This window comes from Staurois parvus, unplaced genomic scaffold, assembly GCF_062004578.1.
Source record: "Staurois parvus isolate SC_StPar_1 unplaced genomic scaffold, SC_StPar_1.0 ptg000211l, whole genome shotgun sequence".
Taxonomy (NCBI): domain Eukaryota; kingdom Metazoa; phylum Chordata; class Amphibia; order Anura; family Ranidae; genus Staurois; species Staurois parvus.
Genome location: NW_028318007.1, coordinates 995,960 through 1,014,263, shown reverse-complemented (window position 1 = coordinate 1,014,263; position 18,304 = coordinate 995,960). Strand labels below are relative to the sequence as shown.

At 44.7% G+C, this 18,304-nt stretch overlaps 1 protein-coding gene across 1 annotated transcript in view; it reads right to left on the bottom strand.

Annotated features, from left to right (window-relative positions):
• Nucleotides 1-11,647: 11,647 nt before the first annotated feature.
• CSNK2A2 (casein kinase 2 alpha 2) overlaps nt 11,648-18,304 on the bottom strand; it is a 37,267-nt gene continuing 30,610 nt past the window's right edge. The window contains exons 9-12 of the mRNA XM_089678914.1: nt 17,043-17,143; nt 16,805-16,953; nt 13,133-13,222; nt 11,648-12,876 (exon numbers count right to left, since the gene is read on the bottom strand). Coding sequence (XP_089535040.1) covers nt 13,149-13,222; nt 16,805-16,953; nt 17,043-17,143 — 324 coding nt within the window. The 3' untranslated portion in view covers nt 11,648-12,876; nt 13,133-13,148. The remainder of the gene's footprint in view (nt 12,877-13,132; nt 13,223-16,804; nt 16,954-17,042; nt 17,144-18,304) is intronic.

The window sequence follows — 18,304 nt, the reverse complement described above, 5'->3', positions numbered from 1 at the left end:
TCATTCCTTCATTCCTCCTACCACTCCATCCCCCACAGCCACTTCCTCCTGTACCACTACCCCCTCCCTCCTAGATTGTAAGCTCGAAAGAGTAGGGCCCTCTAACCCTCGTGTGCTGTTTGTAGTTGCTGTAATGTTTCATGTATTGTCCCCCCCCCTCTATTGTACAGCGCTGAGCAAACCCTTTGGCGCTATATAAACTAGATGTAATAATAATAATAATAATCCCCCTCATTATAACACTCGGTATTGTCCATTCCCCCCCCCCTTATTATAACACTTTATATCCAATCCCCCCCTTGTTATAACACTCGGTATTGTCCATTCCCCCCCCCCCCTTATTATAACACTTTATATCCAATCCCCCCCTTGTTATAACACTCGGTATGTCCATCCCCCCCATGTCCCTGTCACTCAGTATATCTCATCTCCCCTTCATTATAACACTTGGTATGTCCATTCACCCCCCCTTATTATAACACTTGCTATATCCACTCCCCTCCTCAATATAACACTCGATATGTCCATCCCCCCCTTGTTATAACACTTGATATAGCCAATCCCCTCCTCATTATTATACAGGATTTATATAGTGCCAACAGTTTGCTCAGCGCTGTACATTATAAAGGGAGACACTCGGTATTGTCCATTCCCCCCCCTCCTTATTATAACACTTGGTATATTCAATCCCCCCCTTGTTATAACACTCGGTATGTTCACCCCCCCCCCCCCCCCAAGCCCCTGTCACTCAGCATATCCCATCTCCCCTTCATTATAACACTCGGTATGTCCATTCCCCCCCCCCTTATTATAACACTTGATATATCCAATCCCCCCCTCATTATAACACTCGGTATTGTCCATCCCCCCCAATCCCCTGTTATAGCACGCGGTATGTCCACCCCCCCTTATTATAACACTTGATATATCCAATCCCCCCTCATTACTGTACTAATGACACTGGTTTTGAAAGGAATAACATCTAGAGTAATCAAAGGGTTAAGTGTGTGCCTAGTTATGTGCTTGTTGTACACTAGATGGTGATGGTACAAGAGGAAGTGATGGATCGTGTTCCCAGCTCTGCAGGTACACATGATCCATCACTTTCTATGTATGTAAACATAGGCACAGCTCTGTTCTTTCTCCCTGCCTGATGATCTGTAGGTGCCGGCAAAGATCCGTTCGCTGAGACTCATAGATCAGCTTCTCCTGTGACAGGACAGCAGAAGTGATCTGCTGGTGGCGCGCGCCCCCATGAGGCGGAAGGGCAAAATCACAAGTGTGTGTATATATATATGTGTGTGTGTGTGTGTGTGTGTGTGTGATTTTGCACAGGAGAGCCACCCTGGAGCAGTAAAACGTTTATAGGGCGGATGTAAGGTGGTTAAAAAAATGGAGGATGATAATACCTACTGAGGATTATAACAAGAGGAGATGTGACACACCAAGCGTTGTAACAAGGTGGATACTACGACGGGCATTCAAGCCAAGACGGGACTTTTGAGTTAATATAATAAAAGAACAAATATCAAGCAGTGAAAACTGCATTCATGTTTAGCCCACTGTTTAACGAATGCCTGTAAAGCTTCAGCACAGAAAGATCTGTCAGGACGCCTGAACCATCTTTGGACAGCCGACTTCACTTCATCATCATTGTGTTCACTGTCCCCACAGAAAGATTCGTCTCTTGTGCAATTTCACAAAAGTTCTGCGTTGATTATCCAGGATCAGGCGTTCCACTCGCTGAACGTTCACAGGAATGACTGCTGTGGGCTGGGAATCACCATGGCCGGGATTGTCACTGACGGACGGACGGCCATCGCTGAAACCTTTTTACCATTCAAATGTCTTACTGCGGCTCACCGTCTCATCACCGTACTTTGTTTGATTGATTGATACATTGATCACATCTGGATTAGTGTTGCCACCTCGTCCCTTTAAAACTAAACACATATTAAATACACAGGTTCTGGGGCTGATTACGGTGCTAATTAAACTCACCTAGTGCCCTATCTGTATTCAATTAGCCCCACAATCTGTGTAATTCATATGTGTTTGGTGCAGGGGTTGACTGACCATTTGGAAACTCAGGCAATGCCCAAGGGCCCGGGGTCAGTAGGGGGCCCCATGAGATGCCCCTGGTACCTTTTTCATAGTTTTTTTTGAGTTTGGGCAAGGATACAGGGGCCCCATGATCTCCTATTGCCCGGGGGCCCCATGAGTTGTCAGTCTGCCCCTGGTTTGGTGTTACAGGGATAAGGTGGCAGCCCTAATCTGGATGGATATTGATGATGATGGATTGGTAGATTGATCAGATCTCATTGGATATTGATGATGAATTGATAGATTGATCAGATCTGGTTGGATATTGATAATGATAGATTGATCAGATCTGGATGGATATTGATGATGACGGATTGATGGATTGGTCAGATCTGGATGAATAGATGATAGACTGATTAGATCTGGATGAATATTGATGACGAATTGAGAGCTTGATTATAGCTGGATGAATATTAGTGGTGGATTGATCAGATCTGGAGGTATATTGATGATGATGGATTGATAGACTGATCAGATCTGAATATTAATGATGATGGATTGATAGATTGATCAGATCTGGTTGGATATTGATGTCAAGATTGATAGATCAGATCTGGTTGGATATTGATGATGATGGATTGGTCAGATCTAGATGAATATACGATAGATGATAGATTGATCAGATCTGGTTGGATATTAATGATGTCAAGATTGATAGATCAGATCTGGTTGGATATTGATGATGATGGATTGATAGATTGATCAGATCTGGATGGATATTGATGATGATGGATTGGTCAGATCTGGATGAATATACGATAGATGATAGATTGATTAGATCTGGATGAATATTGATGACGAATTGAGAGCTTGATTATAGCTGGATGAATATTAGTGATGGATTGATCAGATCTGGAGGTATATTGATGATGATGGATTGATAGACTGATCAGATCTGAATATTAATGATGATGGATTGATAGATTTATCAGATGTGGTTGGATATTGATGGCAAGATTGATAGATCAGATCTGGTTGGATATTGATGATTGGTCAGATCTGGATGAATATACAATAGATTGATTAGATCTGGATGAATATTGATGACGAATTGAGAGCTTGATTATAGCTGGATGAATATTAGTGGTGGATTGATCAGATCTGGAAGGATATTGATGATGAAGGATTGATAGATTGATCAGATCTGATTATTAATGATGATGGATTGATAGATTGATCAGATCTGGTTGGATATTGATGATGTCTAGATTGATAGATTGATGAGATCTGGTTGGATATTGATGATGATGGATTGATAGATTGATCAGATCTGGATGGATATTGATGATGACAGATTGATGGATTGGTCAGATCTGGATGAATATACGACAGATGATAGCTTGATTAGATCTGGATGAATATTGATGATGAATTGAGAGCTTGATCATAGCTGGATGAATATTAGTGATGGATTGATCAGATCTGGAGGGATATTGATGATGATGGATTGATAGATTGATCAGATCTGAATATTAATGATGATGGATTGATAGATTGATCAGATCTGGTTGAATATTGATGATGACGGATTGATTGATCAGATCTGGATGGATATCGATGATGACGGATTAGTAGATTGATCAGATCTGGATGGATATTGAGGATGGATTGGTAGATTCACCAGATCTGGATTGATCCATACATGGACAGAACAAGGTTATGGGATAAGCAGACAAGCCCTTAACACCCCCTGCCTGCAGCAATGACGTGTATGAGCAGTGGGGGAAGGGATGCTTTTTCCTTAATGAAATCAATTGGATGGTCAGGGACTCATTAATGAGATGGAGAAGAAGCTGAGACATGACATTGTGTACTGCGCCGCTACAGCTGCAGGTAGATCTCCACCTGTCTGAGCAGTGATAATATCACCACGTAGAGAATTCTTTGCGTCGAATCATTAGGGCAGAGTCGGGTGTAACAACTTCCTATATGTCCGCCCTATGGGGGGCAATCTTTTCACCCTACATGTGAGACCAGGGACCTAATGCCAGCCACACATCTTCCAGTCTGATTGTACAATCTCCTTTTGGTCTACCAACAGCTGAGTAATCCAAGAGTCTGTTGAGTTGGGTGGGGAGGATCTAGTAGAGAAGATTGTACAATCAGATTGTACAGTGTGTGGCAATAAGGTATTTTCTGATTAAGAATCTGTGTGCTAAAATGCAGCGATCCATCAGCAGCAATCAGAACCCTCCAACTCTGGGGGAGCATGTATAAATCCTCCAAATCATACCTGATCCATATCCCAGGAAAGGAAATGATTGGTTGCTGTGAGTGATGGCACTTTCTGAATGATGGCAGCTGATTAGCCCTCCTGCATAGAAGGATCATTATGTGGGGTGGTGCAAGGCAATCGGTGTTCTGCATTCTCTGTATTTGATGCCTCTGTCACAAGACCGGAAAGAAATGTTCCCGCCATTGTCCCCACGCCTCCTATTATATCACTGCCAGTGGTTGCTATGGGTTACGACTCCACCCTTAATGCCGCACCTGTTGGTATCTGCAGAAAGCGGTAAGGCCACACTATGGGTGAGCGTTGTCCCTAGTCCGGCTCTGACACTGACAACCATTGGGGGAGGGCAGATTTGGATTGTCAGCTCTTCTGCCCAGACAGAGAAGCAGATAATTTGGATCCTGGTCTCTGAGAGAAGCTGTCCTATCCTGATTCCCAGGCTGGGATCTGATTCCATTCTTCATTCTGCAGTGGTAGGGGGAGGTTGGGCCCCATGTCTGTCTATTTACAGGGATAGGAAATCTCTCTGATGGTGACCACACACAGAATGATTTTATATCTGATCAGAGGATTGATACATCATACACTTAACAGTTGCATTCAGGGCTGAAACCACGGGGCCCCATATGGCCAACCTGACAGCCCCCTCCCCCCCCAAAAAAAGAAAAAACTCTTTACTATGCTTAAGCTATGAATGAACATAGTGAGTGATCAGTACTGATCACTCGTGTTCATTCAGGAAAGAAAAGGGCTGGTATATGTGACATATTTCCTTGACTCTTCTCCATCATGAAGGTCCCTATTGTGTTTGCAGCAGGGAAGGAGTAGAGGGAAGCTGGCAGCACTGTAGGGGTGGGACACACAGGGGGGCCTGGGCAGCAAGGGAGAAACATATGGTGCACAGGGAGGGTGATGAGTGAGGCAGAGGGGCAATTACTGGAACCGATCCCCTGTATGGCTCTTCTCTGCAGCAGCTGAAATCCAGTGGGAGGGAGAGAAGTCGTCCGCTGCTGCAAAGAGAGCCATACAGGGGATCGGTTCCAGTAATTTCCACCCCACTGTGACGATCACCCTCCCTGTTTCACTCAGTTGTCTGGGCCCCCCTGCTGGCCTGGGCCTGTACGGGAGGGCTGGTGGTACCTCCTTATCCACGGCCCTCATTGCATCCAATTATCAGCTTTGCTAGTAACGAATATTCTGTCCATAGCGATTGGAATAATTTCAGTGCAATTGATCGATGAACTGGTGAGCATCTTCCCATAAAATCCATACATGTGATCACATGATCCAATCCGAGAAGTCATTTCAGCAAATCATACTGTACATGGCTGCCATTACAGTGCCCCGTGTTGAGGTCCCCTCCCCCGAAATACTTCAATCTAATCAGTGGTGGTGCTGATGGAGGGGGGGTCTCTTTAGTATCAGCACCCCCCTCCCCCATGATGATATGATATAACCATGAAATATGGTCTGCAACTTTGGTGGAGAGGGGCAGGGGTCTCGCACAATGAATTGCCCCCTATGTTACCGAATAGAAAATACAGCGGGAGAAGTGAGACTCCTGCTACATCCGCACACATATATATATATAAAATTCTCAGAAATCCTTAAAGTCATATCAATATCCTTCCCCTGAAGTACTAATAAAACATATATTCATTGACTTAAACACAAAAACCCACAATTATAGTGAAAAAATCAAGACCCAAAGAGATTACCCAAAATAAAAAATATCAAATATATATAAAAGAACAAAAATAAAGTCCCAATATGCAAAGTGTCCAAATAATGTGTCCAAACAAAGATCAATTTCTTGATAGGAAGACGCTTCCTACTCCACTGAAGAAGATGCAAATCAATCACAGGTGCTCTTCAAATACCTCAAAAAACAAAATCTCAACATAGTATATTACCTTTTAAATCCCAGAACTAAAGTGCCACACGTGTATCATGCAAAAAAAACACTCCAGTGTCACAGCACTCATGTGAAAAAAAAAAAAATTAATAAATATCACTGCAAACTATATATAAAGTGCATAATTACCCTAAAACAAACAGATTCCACCTTGTAATCAACCACATATGTACAGAGTGTCTTAGATTGGTATCCTCTTGTCCTCAGGACCTCACAAACAGACCAGGAATCAGTATGTGAATTATAATCATATATAAAATTTATTTGTAGCCACTTACATATAAAAACGATAAGATCAGCAAGACAGCATCCAACTCCTCATGCCCAGTATATGATCCTCTTTCCGTGTGTAGAGGGTCTCCCGATCACCAGGTAATTCCCCTTGCTACTCCTATCCAGCACTATCACTTTGTAGCTCTGGGGGACACCTGAAGTGCACCGTTACTCTCCAGACCTCCAACACACAGGGATTCCAGAATCCAAAATGCTGCCGCAGCACTTCCAGGAACGTCACGTGCCCTGGACGCGTTTTCGTCTCTTCCGGACTTTGTCAACAAGGATTACAAGGTGGAATCTGTTTGTTTTAGGGTAATTATGCACTTTATATATAGTTTGCAGTGATATTTATTAATTTTTTTTCACATGAGTGCTGTGACACTGGAGTGTTTTTTTTGCATGATACACGTGTGGCACTTTAGTTCTGGGATTTAAAAGGTAATATACTATGTTGAGATTTTGTTTTTTGAGGTATTTGAAGAGCACCTGTGATTGATTTGCATCTTCTTCAGTGGAGTAGGAAGCGTCTTCCTATCAAGAAATTGATCTTTGTTTGGACACATTATTTGGACACTTTGCATATTGGGACTTTATTTTATTTTTTGTTCTTTTGTATATATTTGATATTTTTTGGTAATCTCTTTGGGTCTTGATTTTATCACTATAATTGTGGGTTTTTGGGTTTAAGTCAATGAATATGTTTTATTAGTACTTCAGGGGAAGGATATTGATATGACTTTAAGGGATTTCTGAGGATTTTATATATATATATGTGTGCTGATTTATACTTATTCTGTTTTAACACCAGGGGGTGTTAATTGAAGTTGGTTTACACATTTGGTTTAATATGACTTTAAGGGATTTCTGAGGATTTTATATATATATGTGTGCTGATTTATACTTATTCCTGCTACATCCAACCACAACTGGAATATCACCCCTTTCTGTGTCACATCAGCAGAGGAGCACAGTACACAGAGCGAGGGTTCACATACTTTCTCCCACTGGTACAGAACAGGTTAATCGTTCGCTCTGGTCTGGTGTTCCTTATCTGTAGGGCAGTGCTTTATAATAGTGAAGCTACTGGATGTGTATGACAGGATTTGGTATTTTTAGGGCCACAGTAATGTCATTGTCTGTATAGCTGTCCTGTAGAGACAGTTACTCTGTAGAGATCAGTGGCTCTGGAATGGCCACTCAGTATACAGATTTGTAGTGTCAGCAGCCCCATCTAGCGGTGAGGAGCGAGATGACAGCTCTCCTGTTTGTTGGTATTCCGCATTTCAGGAAAAGAAAAAAAAATCAATTTGTGATGAACCAGAGCTGATCACACTGGGCCCACCAGGCAGGGGTGGGAAGTTTATTGAGGGGTTCTGGTACACAGAAGGGGGTGCAGGATAACAGTGGGGCACGCCCCAGGATCACAGGAGAGATGGGATGCAGCATCATCATGAGTCCAGAGGTAACAAGGAGAGACACCCCAAAGACACATATGACCGGTATATGTACATTGGTTGACCATCCGGGATGTGGACAGTGGGCATGCAGCACTTCACGGGTGATTGGCTGTTCAGACACCCAGAGCTGTTCCGTGGGGGCAGGGCGAGGTCTTCCACACCCACACAGGACCTCCTCTCCAGAGCAGTCAGGGAGGGCCCTCTGGTATTCAATAAATCACAGCTTCACTTTAAATCTGACCTTTGGGCCTTCAGCCTTGCCCAGTTGTACCTCTACTCTACTCAGATTGCTTACTCTGGTTTGACTGCACACTGTGAGCTTCTGCAGCAAATTAGATAGAGCCCTCCTCATTTCCTGGAACCCAGCATCTTGCATAAATCCTTCAAGAGCCAGCTCACTGCTTTCATCAGGACTGAGGGCTCTTGAAAGGAGTACTGGAGCAGGGTACTCAATATTTTCAGGAAGCCCTGCCTGCCTCCCAACAGCCATGATCTTCCTGCATTTGCATAGAGAAGGGCAGAGACCCAGTGATAACATCACATGTAACAAAATCAGAAAGGTTTTATTTAAACATTTCATTATCAGTGTTGGGGAGGGGGACCTGGGAAGGTTAACTACAAGCAGATTATACTTCATCTTTAGGTTTCTGTAAGCTGCATGTCAGTGGTACACTCGGGCTCTTCTGAAGACGGTGAGGCAGCTTTTAAACATTTTCACACCAATCACATGACGCATGGGGTCCTCTTTGGGTCTCCTCCTGGTGGCAGGCAGCTACCAGTGATTACACCAATGGTGGTCTCCTCCTGATGGTGCGCAGGCCCCAGTGAAGACACCAATGGTGGTCTCCTCCTGATGGTGCACAGGCCCCAGGGATGACACCAATGGTGGTGTCCTCCTGATGGCACGCAGCCGCCATTGATCACACCACTGGTGGTCTCCTGATGGCACACAGCCGTCAGTGATCACACCACTGGTGGTCTCCTCCTGATGGCGCGCAGGCCCCAGTGATGACACCAATGGTGGTCTCCTCCTGATGGCGTGCAGGCCCCAGTGATGACATTGGTGGTATCCTCTGATCACACAGGGAATTCAGGGTACCAAACGCAGGGGCTGAGTCAATGACACCCTACACACTGTATGCTGAGAATGATCCAAATGTGGAAAACTAAGAACATCCGATTGTGTATAAGAGGTACTGCAGAGACCGTGTTTTTTTAAAATTTTTTCCCGGGCTTGGACTTTAATATATCCCTTCTGATAATTGCTATATACTTCTCCGTGTTCAGATAAACACTAGCTCTGTATTCTGTTGTTGTTGCAGTTTACGCTTTTAATATGAAAATGATACAATATCACCAAGCTCCCCTCACTGTCCTGTGTGGGCTCTGTACACCACAGCCTTCAGAAATCCTTCACTCATATGGGGACCCTCCTGACTAATCCTTTTGTCCATCCATAAGAATCTAGTATACAGTACTGGGCTCAGCTGAGTCCTACCCAATCCCACCACAGCAGCCAGGGACCAGTCGGTCCAGATGGAGAGGGTTCAAGTACTGTCTAGACTCCACTCTCCCACCCAGGACAGGTATTTAAAAAAAAGGAGGCACCTGCTAGGGCCCCAGACTCCACCCAGGACAGGTATGGATGGAAAAGCACTTGTTTGGGCTGCAGCCTCCACTCTCTGCCTTTTCCTGCCCAGGACAGGTATCGATGGGAAGGTACCTGCTGTGGCTTTAGCAGTGTCCAGACTCTGCCCTATCCCACCAAGGGCAGGTATTGATGGGAAGGCATCTCCTTGGGTTCTAGTCTCTGCTCCCTGCCCACAACACCTATGGACAGAAAGGGTCCAGACTCTGCCTTGTCCCACCTAGGGCAGGTATAAATGGGAAGATTCCTGCTGGGGCTCCCAGGGTGTCCAGATTTCACACGATCCTGCCCAGTACAGGTATGGATAGGAAAACACCAGCTAGGGCTCCCGGGGTGTCCAGACACCACCCCCTCCCACCTAGAACACCTATAAATTACGACAACTGCTGGGGCTCCTGGGGTGTCCAGACTCCACCCTCTACCAGCCAGAAATCTGTTGGGACTATTTAACAATCTCTCTATAATGTGCAGTCAATGTCAGATGAGTGACATGTTGAGATTTCCCACATGGATGCCATCTCCTCCGGTAGGCAGCTTCATGTAAAACCAGAAAGCAGTAAGCTCTCTTGTCATATGACCTGGGGACCTTTAGGGGTGCATACAAAATTGGTATGGTTGAATAAAGACTGTCATCTATCAAGGGTTGTGTGTTAAGATACTCATCTAGAATTGTATTGCTTTTGCTGGCACTGCCACCCCCAATTGTGGAAGGGTATTCCACATCCTTACCTCTCTAACCGCAAAGAATCTCTTACACAGTTTAAGGTTAAATCGTTTCTCATCCAACTTCATTGAGTGTCCTGTTAAGTGACCTAAGACTGAATATTATTCTCTTCATATCTCTGCAACAGGAAATTCTTAAATGTAACTGGAGCTGGTGCAGCTCAGGGGAAAGCAGATATTTGTCTCTAATAGCAGCCTCCAATTTGTTGCCCACAACACACACAATCTGATTGCATAAGCTTCCTAAAGAGCACCATACACTGTACAATCAACTTTAGATTTACAAATAAAGATGTACCTACTCTACCCAATCAATCTGCACCTATCAAGGGCAATAGATCAAAAGGGAATTGTACAGAAAAACCAAGTTTATGGCAAGTTAAATTAATTTCACTGATATCCAAACCGGAAGGTCATTTTTACAGATCAGCCAGTAATCCCCTCACTCCTTGTTTGATTAACACGTGCTCTATCGCTGGTTGTCTCAGCAAAAGTATTCACCCTTATGTCTGAGCCATGACATGACATCCAACAGTTTTCTTCCTATGGTCAGGGATATGTGTGAATCTTTGCTTAAAGTAGAAGAAAACCAGAAATGTTATTGTAGATGAACAGGGCAGGAAGGATTGGTCTGGGCCCCTGATGTGGCAATTCACCCATTTGTCACCATTGTAAATATTACACTCTTATCAGGACTGAAAGTGATGGGAAACCCAAAGAACAAGAATAAGGAGAACCCTGCTAGGGACAATTGTCTAAGCGGCGAGTTCCGCTCACTTCCTGCTGTGTCCTAGTGAAGAGATTTCTCAACACTGCCTGTCACAGAGGATGAGGAAAATTCAGGGGGAACCTCTATTGCATGCCCCAGGGAGCACCAGACTCATCCACCTCTGTGTGCATAAAGTCCTTCTCTCACCAGGCACCTGGACAACACTTACTCATCACTTTGGACCAGTGCATACATGGCTTACACATACTCAGACCTGAGGACACTTGGCATACACACTCACAGCCCCATGACAAGGGAAAATTTGATATGTGCACATCCCTGTCCCCTTGCTATGTATGTACACATAGGGGTGCATACAATACAGCACCCTGGAGCAGGGAACAACTGGCATGTGCCCCCCATCCCAGAGAACACTTAATAGGTGGGCATGCACACAAACACACCCACCCACCACCCCAGAAAAAAGGTGCACTGGGCCTATAGAACTCATGCATACACAGCTCTCATCTCTTCCAGCGCCTGTACAACATACACACAACAGTGAAGGAGACAGACACTGAGATGCTGAACAGAGGTATTTATAGACTGGATTCCAAGTGGGTGGCAGAGCAGTCAGGCAAGGGCCAGTCTGTACCTCGCACCTCACCCTGCTGGGCACTGGAGGGGGAAGAGAGACAATGGGTCCCACCGACCCACCTGAGAAACGGAGGAGAAAACACGGCCGAGACAGAACACGGCGCTCGTGTTATGTGTAACAGCAACAAGACCGTGAGCGGGGAACACGAAGCTGACCCCCCCCCACCCGCCCCCCACAAACACGCCGTACCAGGCCAGCCAGCCGAGCACGGGCATCTATACTGCAGACATCTAAGGAGGAGAGCCGGAAGCCCCACATAACACTGAATTCCGACAGTTCCACAGGAAGAGTCCGCCGGCACCGCACAATGTGCCCTCCATGAAATCGCTCTCATCCACCTGGAGGATTGTATTACGTAGCTTGCATTGCACAGACAGCAGATCACCGCGGGGCCGGTCTCCGAGGTAGCTAAAGAACAAACACTGAACGTGTCACTGGAGGGGGGATGTCATGTGACATAGATAGGGGGTGACATATAGCTACAGTAAGCCCCTCGAACACAATGCCCCGTGTCTCCATATCCAAACCTCCAATCAGGGCCTCGGTGTCCCCAAATCCCCTCCGCTCGCAGTGACACAGCCGCACTCAGAAAACACAAAATTAAGACTGGTAATGGCCCAGAGCTCGGAATCTTGGCATCATAACTTAAAACTTCCCTGGATATTGGTCATACAAAAAAAAAAAAAAAAAAAAAAGAAAGAAAGAAAAAGCAACACTGGAGGGGATATTGCTGCTTGAAGAAAGGTGGGTGTACCCTGTAACAGCACAACTAGTAAGTGGACTACCCACCCAGGGGAAGGGCACCTACCTGGGCCCGTCATAGGCTCAGCTCACCCTGGTAAGACCTGACAACCCTACAAGGAACTCCGTCCAGAAGGCAGAGGGTTAAATCAAGGTACAGAGAAGCTTCCTGTCCTCGGATGGAGGAAGGGCGGGGGAAGGGCTGAGACTTGGGCCCCCACTGGGTTTACACATGGCTGTTTCACTCTGGTTGGGGGGCTCAGACAGCCTGTCCATTGCAGTGTCTCAGTAAAGGAAAGGGTACTGGGATTCAGGAGCCGCTGGGATCGGTCACACACAATGTCCACATTCAATGTTCTGGAGCCCTCTCCTGGTACTGCTCACGGAAACTAGGTGGAAACGGCAGCGGCATCCTGCAGAGAAGGAGAAAGGATGGTGAATGACGAGGAAGGAGCCCAAGCCCACCCAGATGGCAATTCAACTATCCACACAATGGACAAATAAAAAAAAAAAAAAAAAAATATATATATATATATATATATATATATATATATATATATATATATATATATATATATATATATATATATATATATATAATCTCCACAGGACAGGCAATATTCAAGTGTTTACAAGCAAACCCTGATTGAGGAATGAGCAGATACTAACCCACTATGCCCAGTCCTCATCGAGCTGTTGACATGTTGCCAGGGAGCAGATTTGGGTCTGTTTGAGCCTGCTGCTCCTTTACTACTGGATCTGAGGAGGGAGAGATGAGAAATTAATCTACAAAGAATAGCTTTCAACTGGAAATGAATGGAAGAAATAAAGAATACTGAGCCACTTTGACATTTAAATCCACACAGGTAGCACAGATACAGTGGGGATCGAAAGTTTGGGCACCCCAGCTAAAAATGTGTATTAATGTGCATAAAGAAGCCAAGGAAAGATGGAAAAATCTCTAAAAGGCATCAAATTACAGATTAGACATTCTTATAATATGTCAACAAAAGTTAGATTTTATTTCCATCATTTACACTTTCAAAATAACAGAAAACAAAAAAATGGTGTCTGCAAAAGTTTGGGCACCCTGCAGAGTTAATATCTTGTACTGCCCCCTTTGGCAAGTATCACAGCTTGTAAATGCTTTTTGTAGCCAGCCAAGAGACTTTCAATTCTTGTTTGAGGTATCTTTGCCCATTCTTCCTTACAAAAGTCTTCCAGTTCTTTGAGATTTCTGGGCTGTCTGTCACGCACTGCTCTTTTAAGGTCTATCCATAGATTTTCAGTTATGTTGAGGTCAGGAGATTGTGAAGGCCATGGCAAAACCTTCAGTTTACGCCTCTTGATGTAATCCCCCGTGGATTTTGAGGTGTGTTTAGGATCATTATCCATTTGTAGAAGCCATCCTCTCTTTAACTTCTGCTTTTTCACAGATGGCATCAAGTTACCATCCGACATTTGCTGAAATTTTATTGAATCCATTTTTCCTTCTACTCGTGAGATGTTCCCTGTGCCACTGGCTGCAACACAACCCCAAAGCATGATTGATCCAACCCCATGCTTAACAGTTGGACAGAGGTTCTTTTCATTAAATTCTGTGCCCCTTCTTCTCCAAACGTACCTTTGCTCATTCCGGCCAAAAAGTTAAATTTTAACCTCATCGGTCCACAGAACTTGTTTCAAAAATGCATCAGGCTTGTCTATATGTTCATTTGCAAAGTTCAAACGATGATTTTTTTGGTGAGGACGTAGTAGAGGTTTTCTTCTGATGACTCTTCCATGAAGACCATATTTGTACAAGTATCTCTTTATAGTGGAATAGTGTACCACAACTCCAGTGTCTGCCAGATCTTTCTGGAGGGATCGTGCAGTCAAACGTGGGTTTTGAATTGTTTTTCTCACAATCCTGCGAGCTGTTCTGTCTGATATTTTTCTTGGTCTTCCAGATCTTGCTTTAACTTCCACTGTTCCTGATGACTGCCATTTCTTAATTACATTCCGAACAGAGGATATTGACATCTGAAAATGCTTTGCTATCTTCTTATAGCCTTCTCCAGCTTTGTGAGCGTCAACTATTTTCAGTTTCAGTTTTCTAGACAACTGCTTAGAAGAACCCATGGTGCTGATTGTTGGGGCAAGGTCAGATGAGTCTGGGCATTTAAAACCTTTGAGATTGACATCACCTGGTCTTCCCAGACAATGATTGAGAACAATCCATGACACTGGCAGGTCTCAGCTTGGCAAAGGGGGCAGTGCATGCTATAAATTCTGCAGGGGGCCCAAACTTTTGCAGACGCCATTTTTTTGTTTTCTGTTATTTTGAAAGTGTAAATGATGGAAATAAAATCTAACTTTTGTTGACATATTATAAGAATGTCTAATCTGTAATTTTATGCCTTTTTGGAGATTTTTCCATCTTTCCTTGGCTTCTTTATGCACATTAATACAAAATTTTAGCTGGGGTACTTTCGATCCCCACTGTACAGTCACTCAACAACTGTGGAATACGACAAGGCAGATGCTGATTGTCCAAGGCCAGGATGGGAGGTGGAAGAAACCCCCTTTTACTAGTTCCATCATCCCATTTTTGGGGTCAGGAAGTCTGGATGTGTATATACGCCTGAAGGTGTGAATCGTTCCCAGATCTCAGAGGTAAAGATCATAAAACAGCATTATATGTGGTAGACAGATGGTGTTGGACGCCCCCACCCCCTTTCAATGATGGAGGTTCCAGTGTGACATAGATGGCCTCTTTCACTCCTGACCTGTAAAACGTGTCCTATGTTGGGTTATTTGTGGATAGGTTACCTCATCACACCAATGTACAGGTCTTTGTATTCCTCACTGCACTGCATATACCGAGACACTTCCCTTATGATGGGTGTTTGGGATGTCCACCTTTTGTTTGGGATGGGAGGACACAGAGATTAGATATTAAAGAGCCTGCTGAGTTTTTTCTGACACTGGCTACATATGGAATATCCGTATCACGCCATAGGGGAAATTTATCAAAACTTAGGAGACAACTTATAGAGCCGTCATTCCGTGAGATCTTCAACTGAACTGAACATTAGAGAGATCATGGAGGCAGTTGACATCATATTCTTTGTATATTCAGTATGCCTTGGTGGACTGCATGTCCCAGGATGCACTGGGAAATCAGTGATGAAAGGGCACTGACAGTTCTTATGGTTTAGTCCTCTGTGTCTGTAAGAACGCTGAGTGCAGGTAAGTGTATTTGAACAGGTTGCCCATCAAGTTATGCAAGTGGGGTCCTCCAACTAATGAGAGCATGGCCTTAACCGCGCTGACTTGAACTACACAGGGACCAACCAATTACACCACCAATGCAGCAGTTCTCAGCAGACTTCTATAGAACCCTTCCCCAAGTATTTCCAACATCATACAGATCCATCTTAGAGCTTGTTTGCAGCTCTGGTCCTGCCTGTACAGTAGTTCCCCGCAGACTTCTAAAGTACCCCCCCCCCCCCCCCAAAGTGTCTCCAGCCCCTACAAGTCTATGTATAGCTTCTTTGCAGCTCTGGCCCCACTTTTGCAGCAGCTACTCACAGACTTCTATAGAAAGCTCCCACAGGCATCTATAGCCCCATACAAGTCTATAGGGAGCTTTTGTGCAGTTATGGTCCCACCCATACAGTATCTCCCTACAGGCTTCTATAGTACCCTCCCCCAAAGATATCCAGCCCCATAAAAGTCTATATGGAGATTCCTGCCAGCTTTGGACCCATTTAGTAATTGCCCTGCAGACTTCTGTAGTACTCTACCCTAAGCATCTACACCCTACACATGTCTATATGAAGCTTTTGTACAGCCCTGGCCTATAGAATCTCCACCCCCGTACAAGTCTGTAGGAAGGTTCTGTGCCGCTCTGACTTCACCTGTGTAGACTAGTGCCCTCCCGGGAACATCTCTGGTTCTATACAAGTCTATAAGTTGTATGTGTGCAGCTCTGACCCCACCTGTGCAGTAACTCCCCACATACCTCTATAGTACCCTCCCCTGAGCACCTCCAGACCCGTGTGCAGTTCTGTTCCCACCTATGCAGTAAGCTCCCCTAGACCTATAAAGAACCCCCCCACCCACATCCCATCACCAGCCCCATAAAAGTCTATAAAGGCGCTTATGAATCAGAACCTGCTCTTTCTAGATGGCATTACTGAGATATCTGGATCTCTGCAGACCTCGTACACCCTGAACAGTCTGGAAACAGTACTGACAGAGCAAGACACAACAGTTCATTCAGATGCAAAATCAGGAAGGAGATAAAGTGATATATTCACAGAAGCAAAGATAACACAGATTATTGGGTTGACTTACAGAAATAGGGGTGCTCCATGGCTTCTCTGGCGGTCAGTCTCTGCTGATGGTCGTAGCGCAGTAATTTATCCAAAATGTCTAGAGCCTCTGCGCTCACCAGATGCCGGTTCTCGCTGTGCAGGAAGTTCTCCCAACGTTTCCGCGAGTGTCTGGGGGGGGGGGAGGGGGGGGGGAGAGCAGACAGTGATTGATGGGAATGGTCACTGTGCTGGTGGCAGAACTGGTGATTCATACTTACTGTCCCAGAATATCATTAAAGTGGGGATCCAACTCTATATGGTACTTCTTTAGGTAATTGTACAGATCATCTGTACCCAGGACCTTGGCAATACGGACCAGCTGCAGAAATACAAAAGGGAAGTCAGAGCAAGACAGGGGAGGCCCTCTCGACAATGGAGGAGCCTATAACAAACAGAGGAGGCCTGTCTGAACAATGGAAGTGTGATGGATATGGTAAAATGCCTATTTGGTCTCTTGTTGAATATATACATTTTTCTATATATATCTACTTTTATATTTTTATATTTCTAAATGCTTTGTATGAACAACAACCCCTCCCATCGAACCAACTTGAAGACAAAGGAATATTTTTCTTTCTATAGATAAGACCTCGGCCAAGATTACGCCTATACTCTGAAGAAGGTTGTTTTTGTGTAGAGTGACCAATCAAAGACTAATATAATGCTTATGCTGGTCTCACGTGATGTTCGCATCATTTTGCACATATAAACTCACTTTTTAATTTCAATAAATTAGAGAAGTTTTCACAGACCAAACGTGTCAGTGTGAGTTTCTTTATGTGCGCACATTCCTGAGCTAGCCAGCAAGATTAATTAGGACAGGAGCAGATAATCACCGGACACTTAGTCCTCATCTAAATCAGAAGGAGCCCATCACAGACAGATAACACCCATGTAGAACTTGCCTGCAATAGGCTCCTTCCATTGTTCAGGTGGGCCTCCTCTGTCTTTTGATAAGCTCCATCTGACCATGTGGGTGTTATCAAAAGACAGAGGAGGCCCACCTGATGACAGAAGGAGCCTACAGCAGACAGAGCAGGCCCACCTGATGACAAAAGGAGCTATTGTAGAAAGGGGGGCCCCACCTGAATGACAGTGGAACTTATTGCAGCCCTCCAATCTAATCTCCGATTTGACTAGGGGCAGCTCTCTTACAGTCTGACCGCAATAGACAGTACATACATACTAAAAGGTTGGCCCATATAGATTTCCCTCCAGTCTGTCAGTTGTAGACTGACAAAACAAACAGATAGGCTGGGGGGGGGGGTCTCAATTCCCTATGGGAACACATCTCCCCATCACTAGATATGAACATTAAACCCTTCCCTGCCATCCAGACAGATGTACATTGCAGCAGAGATATGAGCTTTATTCTGTACGGCCACATAAATGTCATTGCTTCGTGCTGGGAGCATGCTCAGTTCACTTTTTCCAGCACTGTGACTGCATTATCATCGACAGTTTGCTCAGACAACTGGTA